Below are 10,387 nucleotides of genomic sequence, written 5' to 3'. Positions count from 1 at the left end.
TGAAATATCCTCTCCAGCCAATTGCAAGAAGAATAGACGGTCAAATACAACTCCGATTTGTATTTTATGCATTAATGCCAATGCAATCATTCTACCACAGAAGGTGAAATACTCGAGGTGTAATGGATCACCTTAGATGCTGCGACCAAAAATATATATTAATGACTAAAGTTAATTCTAGTTTGATGCAAATTTGTGCATAAAAGCGATAAAAGCTTACCTGAATTTGGAAAAAACCTTCTTCGATCATTTGGACAAGCAACAAAGAGGGCCTTGTGAGGATTGAACATCTCTCGAAATACCAAGAAAAACCACTCTCTCAACACTCCGGGCCCAGTAGCTTCTTTATGTTTGAATTGAATTAACAGATCGCCTCGCAACAATGCAGGATCCTGATATACAATATATTCAAAAGATACATCCAACAGCACGGACCTATCGATGAGCATCTCATATGACTTCTCCTTGTTTCCGAATCTAGCTTCTTCAAGCATCATCATTGTGAGATGTCTACGTACTTCGAAATTTGTTACCTCCTTGTGCTCAATGATCCACCGATAATCATCAAAACTGTTTGCAAACATCGCGATTAGAAAGCACAGTGAAAATTTTTGTTGATTCAACTTCTGCCAAAAGACCTCCGAGTTGTTAAACAACTCAGAATTAATGTTGCTTAACTCTTTCAGTATTACAAGATAGTGAGACCACCACGATACGATAAGCATGCCAGCTTCATTGTTAGATCTCAGCTGATCTTCCAATTTCCTTAAGCACCGCTCTATTTTATCTAGCAAATCATATAACATAATATGCAGGTCAGATAAAATACGATGCAAGCTCTCAATGTACTCTCTGTTATACACTGCTTCACCATTTAAAGAGTCGAAAGGTTGTTGCAACAATGCCCTCACTAAGCACATGTACTCAGTGAAATCACGCACAATGCTTATCAGTGATAACCCCGTAGACTCAATTGATCCCATACTCAGTTCTAACTCACGGGATAAATCAGCTACTACAACCTCACGAACAATCATAAAAACATCATTCAATGCTAACAATTCATCAGCAACATTCTTCTTGCACCTTGCAATTCCAACGGCCTCTACTATATCCATTATAATACTCCGACAAAATCTATACAAGGGATCCTCAAGCCCAACAACTCTTCTCAGTAGCTTACAGAACTCCAATATCAATCGAGCACATCCACTGTATCTCTTCTTAGGCAAATCAATACTCATCATCGAATTGATGAATCTATGAATAAATTTATCAGCAATTGATTTTTTAGTATTATCCCGAGACATATAGAGTATTACCAAATCTGCAGGAGCAGACGACGAAATAAAGAACTGTATGTTGTGACATGCTTCTTCAGCATTTTTGTTTAGAATCATAAATGTGAACTCTTTCATCAACATTGTCATATCCTTCAAATCCGAGGAATGACAAACATAATCACTATTGAAAATCATGGAGATTTTTGAAATTATCTCAGTAGTGATTTTCCATGTCTGCAGATGATATGTTGGCATTTTACCAACTAAATGAATAGTTGTATCATTCTGAATGTTGTAAAATGCCAATGTCTCCGATTGACAGGAGAGTTGTTTCCCGTTATAGATTAGTCGCTGGTGATCTTCGGGCATACCAGTGATCATTCTGATTTTATTTTTAGTTATTTCTATGGAGTCATTAGAATAACCTCGAATAACTAAGGTTTCTGTTTTGGATAAAGAACGAACGAAGAACTGAATTGGAGTTTGATCAGTTCTCTTTCGTTTTCCGGTGATACCGTGGTAGTTATCACTGTCAATCATATTGGAAAAGTGAAGTGAAGTGGTGTAATGAAAATGGTGGTGTGGTTTAGTTTAAAACTTAAGCAATCTCTTTATAGGAAAAAAATGAGAAATTGGTCAAAAGATAATAAATCTATAGATAACAAATTGTGAATAAAGTCTTATTTCCTTATATTTTTCTCAAAATAGTCAAATTGTTATTTATTAGATTTTCTCCTAAATTTAATGGTCTTATTTTTTTCTTTTTGTAAGTTGTTTTTGGGGTAATTAAATTTAATGATGAGTTTATCTTAATGAGAAACATTTATTAGTCATTAAAGTGATTAAACTATTTGTTGAAAAAAAATATAAATGCATAAAGTGATGTAATTTGTCATCAAAGTGGTCAAATTAATGTATTTATGAATGGTATGCATCATTAAATTTTGTTATTTGTATTTGATATAATGAGATAAGTACATATTACATGAAAATAAATGAATAATTGACTGTTAACAATTGTCTAAAGTGAATCAATTACTTCATAAATAGTGAACATAATGAGCAAGTTATTATTATTATTATTATTATTTGTAGTCAAACGTATATATTTGTATGTTAAAAAATATATTTGATTGAGAACTTTTAATTTTCTATTGAAGATTAAAAAGAAAAATAATAATATACTATCTACTCAAAGAAAAATTATGATATATTGCAATGGTTAGTTATTTAAATTCATTATGTAAATTCATTAAGAATGATTATGCATTGTTCGTTGTTCATGTATTTCATCTCACACTTGTTTCTCTACACTTAAAAGAGTTATTTGATCAGGGGTGTATCTACATGGGGTCACTGAGTTCACGTAAATTAATCTAAGTTTTTCTTCTAGAATCGTATATATTAGTGTTATATATTCTTTAAAAAGATACTTAAAAATAGATGTCTCGAAGTGTATCTATAGTCGGACCTATAGTTTTAAAAGTTAAACGGTTTCAATGATAAGAATCTAAAAGTCAGTTAGGTTAAATTTAGGTTATATTTTAGATTTTTTTTTTTTTTGAAATTCTGAATAGTTAATTTGATCAACCTTATAACTTAAAGTAGTTGGTAATTAAATATTTAAAGCTAAATCAACAAGTATAAGAGGAAGAAAGCATCTAATAATGTGTTTATGAATGAATTTAAAGGATATTATAAGAAAGACAATCTTAAACGTAAAATTAGAATAGTAAGTGATTGATTCATTATCCAAAGAAATCTAAAGAATATAAGTTTTACTATTCAAACCATAGTTCGAGAATTATTGAAACTGATATGCAAGATACTTTGAAAATGGTAAAGTAAGTGAGATGTCGAACAAAAAAGTGTCAAAATTTTGACTTGGGAGATCCAAAGGACCTCTAGAACATGTCAAACATAAAAAACAAATGCAAATACCACAATGCTGAAAGAATGAAATAAACTAATAGTACTAGCAAAAGATTACAACTAACTTTCGAAAAAAATGTAAACTAGCTAGCTATCTTGAGAATCAATCTTGATGAATGAGATGACGCGTTGTCACTGTGAAGAAGTTGGAGGAGACTTACGATGGTGTTCAATCCAAATTGCACATATGTCACGACTATACCAACATACCTACTATCTCTCTCCAGTAACTTTGCTCGACAAAACTTATATTGGTGGGAAGAAATCATCTAGTTGGCGGGGAATCAAAACTTATATAGTATTCTAGCTAGGATAACCTCTGTTTATTAAATCCTATTGGAATTCAGAACAATTTGATACAATGTCCACTTGCGCTGCAGGGAGATGAAAAGGCCGGGGCTGTCGAGGGTGCAGGTCCAAATGCTAACCATGTCTTTGAGAAGGGGGTTCAAATCCCGGGCAGCCCACTATCATATTGAAATTCTAATTCTCTGTAGAAAAGTCCGTATATTTCTAATCAACTTTTCAAAATTGGAACAGATCCACATACACCTTGGTTGACACGAGTATATATAAGTCATGTTATACTGTTGAATAACAAGCCTTTTATTTTTCTATTTTTATTTATAGAAAACTCGTGTGTTTGGGAGCACTGATGATTAAATAAACCAAAATTTTACCTGCAATTTCAGAGAGAGGCGAAAGCGAAAGCCTATGGGGTCGCTTCTGTAAGTGGATAACTAGGATTGTAAATACATTGGATGGTTTGGTGTTTTGATGATCCCACCTTATTGACGATAACTTGTGTATTTATTATATATTTCCTTCATTGCTGTTCCTCCAGTAGACATTGATGGTATTTGGAACCTTTTGTTTACTTGAGAGGAAATAAGATTAATGAATTATAGAAGAGTTAACCGATCAACCTTATAAGTCAAGTAGTTGGTAAATAATCTAAAGCTTAATCAGAAAGTACAAAGAATAAATTAAATAAATGTTTTACCAGATGTTATGAATGAATTTAAGGTAGATATGTTTTTATTATGTGAAGGAAAGGACATTATCAGAAAGATTGTCTTAAGCGTAAAATTTGATTTAAAAGAAATGTATATTAACTGTTTTTGTATGATTCAAATCAAATTTAGCTAAGATTGATATCGCAAAAAGATTTAATTGGATACTTATGAATATGATAAAGGTATGTATGATGAGTAATCTCCTAACCCTACTTTTGCGAAGGATAAAAGTATTTTGAGGTAAGACCGAACCCTCCTCTCACTCACACACAACAAAATTACTAAAATATCCCTAACTTAGATTGTGACTTTTTCAATGAGTTGTGGCTTTTTCGATGAGTTGTGACTTTTTCCAAAGAATTGTGATTATTCGTTGAGTTGTGACTTTTCCAAAGAGTTGTGACTTTTTCAATAAGTTGTGAATTTTCCAAAGAGTTGTGACTTCTCGGAAACATCACTTTTCAGATAAGACACAAAAAACACTTGTTCATACTATCCTTTGTTGATTATAAATAGATGGCTTCCTCTCATTTTTAAACCACAATTTTTTTAATCTTATACTCTTATTCTTCTTGCATTTTAAATTTTTTTGTGTGATTTATTGTTGTTGGGTGAGTTCGAAGTTTAGCGAAATATAAGGTACCACTATTCTGATGAAGTAAATCATTCTATCCTAAGAACGTATATTCCATAACCTCGAGTACTTGAGGAAAATAATTTTGCTGATAAAATAATTATTTTTTTGTGTAATATATACATTAGTTTGTAATGTTCCAATATATGAAGTTAACATGATGTAGTCTAAATTCATCTATTTTTGTTAACAATTTCTCTTGTGATGTAGATATATGCTTCTGAATATCTTTCTCCAAAATTTAGAGAATTGTCATGATCTTTTTTTATGCTCAAGACAAAATAATGACTTTATTTATCAATGTTATTTATGTGATTTACATTGTCAGAAAGTTTGCTTCAAAATCGTTATTACTATATAAACATTGCCCTTTTGTTATACTTATTTATTATTTCTTAATAGTTTAGTATTTAAATGAAGAAAAGTTCATATGACTTGTAATAACGCAAGTTGAAGTTTGTATTAGTTTTATTTGTATTATTTATTTAATAGCTAATTTTTATGAGACAAATATTTTCATTAATGCAAATATATTTTTTTATTTGGTTAAGTATTTATATTTAAATTAAAGTATTATATATGTCATGTATTATCAAGTTAATAAGATCTTCTAACTTCAAAATATATTATTTTAAAATGTTACGAGTTATTTTCTTTTTAAAAAACTAACTCACAAAAAATGTGAAAATATATGAATCATTTAAAATTTATCATTTACAAAATAAACTTTATATTCAGTAATATGGAATAAACATTTACATTTTGTCCCTACACTGAATTTAAATCTAATAACTAAAATAAAAATAGTATTATTAATTAAAAGTCCTATTTATTTATGTACGTATAAAATTCAGCTATTGCACATAAATTCTTTAGTTATAACATTATAAATTCTCTTAGTTATTACTAATTATTGCTAACGTTATTCACACTATTTTACATTCTTAGATAATCACGTCCAACACATATATGTGTCAAAAAAACTAGTGGTACAAAAATGCGCCACGATTTCACATAACAATGTCTCTAAAAGTTAATATTCGTGGCAACTAAAACCGCCACTAAATTATATAACAATTACCCCTAAAAGATTGTATAAATGGCAACTAAAACAACCACTAAATCATTAAACTATTACCGCTAAAAGATAGTATTAGTGGCAGCTAAAACAACCACTAAATCATTAAACTATTGCCGCTAAAAGATAGTATTAGTGGCAACTAAAACTGCCACTATATCATATGAGAGTAGCCGCAAAAATAAAGTATTAGTGGCAACAAAAACCGCCTCTAATTCATATTACAGTGGCCGCTAAAAGTTTGTTTTAGCGGCAACCAAATCTGCCACAATAAAAATAAGTTGCCGCTAAAAGATAATATTAGTGGCAATAAGAAAGTATTAGTAGCAACAAATTTCGCCACTGAATCAAAGTACAGCTGCCGCTAATAGATAGTATTAGTGGCAGTAAAAACCGACACTATTTCCTATACATATCACTGCTAAAAATTTGTTTTAGCGGCAACTAAATCTGCTACAATAAAAATAACAGTTTCCGTTAAAAGATAATATTATTGGCAACTAAAACCGCCACTAAATCATATAAGAGTTAGGGCTAAAAGATAATATTAGTGGCAACAAAAACCGCAACAAATCATATAAGAATCGCTGCTAAAACAAAATACAACATAAACCGCCACTAAATCAAATAAGAGTTGCCGCTAAAAGATAGTATTAGTGGCAACTAAAACTGCCACTAATTAATATAATAGTCACCTCTAAAAGAAAGTATTTGTGGCAACAAATCCTCCGCAATCATTTAAGAAACGCTGCTAAAAGTAAGTATTAATGGCAACATAAACCACCACTAATTCTAAAAGTAAGTGTTACTGGCAACAAAAACCACCACTAATTCCTATAACAATCGCCCAATAAAAGTTTGTTTTACCGGCAACTAAATCCACCACTAAATCAAATAATAGTTGCCGCTAAAAGATTGTGAAATGTCTCCGTACTTTGAAATTGGTTACCTCCTTGTGCTCAATGATCCACCGATAATCTTCAAAACTCTTTGCAAACATCTCGATTAGAAAGCACAGTGAAAATTTTTGCTTACTCAACTTCTGCCAAAAGACCTCCGAGTTGTTAAGCAACTTAGAAATCTTGTTTAACTCTTTCAATATTACATGATACTGAGACCACCACGATACGATAGGCCTGCCTTCAGTATTGTTCAATCTCAGTTGATCTTCCACCACTCTATTTTATCTAGCAAATCATATAAAATGATATGCTAGTCGGATAAAATACGATGCAATCTTTTAATGTATTCTCCATATCAGACATCAGACACTGCTTCGCCGCTTAAAGAGTCGAAAGGTTGCAGCAACAATGCCCTCACCAACCACATGCTTATCAGTGATAACCCCGTGACTCAATTCTAAATCACCAAGCACATGTACTCAGTGAAATGGTGTAATGAAAATGGTGGTGTGGTTTAGTTTAAAACTTAAGAGATCTATTTATTGGGAAAAAAATGAAAAATTGGTTAAAAATTAATTAATGTATAGATAATAAATTGTGAATAATTTTTTTTTTTTTAGATTTTTTTCAAAATAGTCAAGATTTTCATTAATTAGATTTTACCTTAAAATTAACGGTCTTATTTTTTCCTTTACTAAGTTTTTTTGGGCAATTAAATTTAATGATGAATTTATCTTAATGAGACATATTTATTAGTCATTGTTGTGGTTAAACTAGTTTGTTAGTCATCAAAGTAGTCAAATTAGTATATTTATGAATGGTATACATCATCAAATTTTGTTATTTGTATTTGATATAGTGAGATAAGTACATATTACATGAAAATAAATGAATAATTGACTATCATAATTGTTAGAGCTTATTGTTTAAAGTGAATATTATTACTTCATAAATAGTGAACATGATGAGAAAATAGTCAAAATGTCTTTTAATATATAAACGTTGATTTTTTATTTATTAAATATGTAAATTTAAACTTAATTCATGTCAGGATCTTGAATACAATAGTCTTATATAAAATTAAAGGTTATAAAGCGTTTACTTGAAGTTGAAGACATCATCACAAAATAAAAACGTAAATAAAAACTATTTTCTATCTCATTACTCTAGCCTCAAGTTAAAACAATGATCAATGATTGAAAATATGTAAACAAATATGTGGTAATTACCTAACGACTGAAGGGAGAACCAATTTATAAAGATTGAGACTTATTAATTAAGTACATTCATCAAATACTCAATCTAAGAGATAAGATTCGTTCTTAAATAAAATATTACTTATTGACTTTTATATATTAATAATTATGCTACACATAAATTGGTAAAAAGATTTAACTTTTTTCTCACTTGGCCCAATGACCACATAGAACACCAATATTTGATGACACCGTCATTGGTCGTACAATAAATACTTCTATAATGTCTATCATACTATAGAATAACCACCATCAATTGCTATAACTTGATAATGACATCGACATTTTAAGTCATGAGATAAAATGTTACAGTCATAATGTGTGAATAGTGACTACAAACATAAAATTGTATACAAATATAAAATTGTAATAAGTTGTTCCTATTTGGAGGCCTTAGGAATTGTGAAACAAACCCGATTTCCAACAAAAACACAGATATATATTATTCATTGAATACAAGTTACAATGTAGAATACGCACAACAAAGTAATAATACACTAACTAAGGAGAGATTAACCGAGAAAGAAGTAACCAGAAAGGGATGAGATACTAGACCATAGAAGGGAGATGAGAGGATTAGAAAGTCAAAGCTTCGAAGTTTGCCTAACCGTTCTTCTAAATCCTAGTCTTTTTTAACAAATAGTTTATTGGGCCTGAATCCCAAATAAAAGTCTCTTATAGCCCATAGGCCTTTACAGAGTTCGCTTGGTTCACAACAGATTGAACTTCCTTTATGGAAGGTGGTCTGAATCCCTAGAGTGCGTGTATTTATTTGTTCAATGATAATATTCATAATTTATCAAAAAGAAAAAAAAAAGACCAAAGCCTATACATTAATGACCATTTTTCTCTTTTTAGTCCTATCAATTTTCTCCTTCTCTGGTAGGATAATTGCATTGACTTTAACGCATAAAATACAAATCGACATTGTCTTATTAAGAACAGTAAAGACAAAGAGTTTTACGTGGAAACCTCCTTGCTCAAGGGAGTAAAACCACGACTTGTCACACATGATTTTCAATTGTTTTCTCTAATATCAAGCAATAAGTGAATATAGACTTCAAATACATCACACGAGATTAACCTCTTAATATCACTACAAGTAATTACTCTATTACTTAAACGAGCCATTGCCCACTATATTAACTAACTCTAATTAATATAGACTTCGCTCACAAGACACACAATTAACTCTAACTGTGTTCATGTCATGTTTAGTACCCGAAGAAAAGACTCGATGCGTTTTTTTATAGATGAGAAACAAATCTTACAATATCAACACAATACAAGCATTTAGACAACAACACTTCAAAGATGCCCTTGATAACTCTATCAGGTTCCTTGATGTGTGAGTTTTAAAGCTTGAGTTTTTCAAAGAAAATATCACCTTTTTGAATGAATAATGTTTGTTGTTTGTTGTGTTGAATATATCAATCAACCAACGATGTATTATCCGTTGAACAAACAACCTCGTCCATTCTCATTGGAGGAGTACACCGTCCTTCTCACCAACCGCTTGCAAGACAGCTTTGTAGTTGTTCACCATATTAAACTTGCACTAGAGCAATTCTACCTTGGACCAGGTCCTAGCATTTGTGAGGACCATCAAAACAATTGAAACTACTACAATATCCCTACTTGTACAGTAGCTGCAAGAAGATCTTTGAGATGAATCCTGAGACGATGGATCAAGATACACTTAGCTTGACCTTCGTTTGTGATGTTGAAGAGTTGGGGTCCAAAATAACGATCGAGATTTGTCTCAATGGGAAAGATCCAATTATGAACAATAAGACTAGAAAAGAGTAGGAAACTCAGGCTAAGTCGACGTTGTATCAAACTGTTCCAAATTACAATAGGATTTAATAGATAGAGGATCAAACTAAATTTAAAATATGTCGATACTTTTATTATACCGGGTATCATATACATAAACATTTATCACTTATTCCCACCACAACCCTAAGCATGCATGTGCCTTAAACTAGGTTTTCTTTCAGTTCCTAGTTCAAAAAAGGGCTTTCGATACTTCCTTATTAGGAATCCTATTTAATAAATATACAATGATTTTTTAAAGAGTATGCATCTGCAAAGATTTAGATAATGAAAAATTACTCATCATACACCTAATCATATTCATGAGTGTCCAATTATATCTCTTTGCGATATCATAGCTAAATTTGATTTGAACCTTATATGGACTTGGACAAACCTCTCTTCAAGAGCTAGCTTTTGGGGTTGAGTTAGGCCCAGATGCCATGTTTTTACAAATTTCCCTGTCAAGTT

General features: G+C 31.0%; 1 protein-coding gene across 1 annotated transcript; it reads right to left on the bottom strand.

The window, feature by feature from the left end:
* Positions 1-86: 86 nt before the first annotated feature.
* Positions 87-1,823, bottom strand: LOC102605149 (E3 ubiquitin-protein ligase UPL5-like). Its single transcript, XM_015306657.1, has 2 exons — positions 221-1,823; positions 87-139 (listed from the first exon to the last, which is right to left on the bottom strand). Exons 1-2 carry the CDS (start codon positions 1,821-1,823, stop codon positions 87-89), a joined length of 1,656 nt encoding a protein of 551 aa, XP_015162143.1.
* Between the last annotated feature and the right edge of the window lie 8,564 nt (positions 1,824-10,387).

This window comes from Solanum tuberosum, unplaced genomic scaffold (assembly GCF_000226075.1).
Source record: "Solanum tuberosum cultivar DM 1-3 516 R44 unplaced genomic scaffold, SolTub_3.0 scf00034, whole genome shotgun sequence".
NCBI classification, from domain to species: domain Eukaryota; kingdom Viridiplantae; phylum Streptophyta; class Magnoliopsida; order Solanales; family Solanaceae; genus Solanum; species Solanum tuberosum.
Note: the sequence above shows the minus strand (reverse complement) of the source record. Positions and strands in the feature narration are given on the sequence as shown.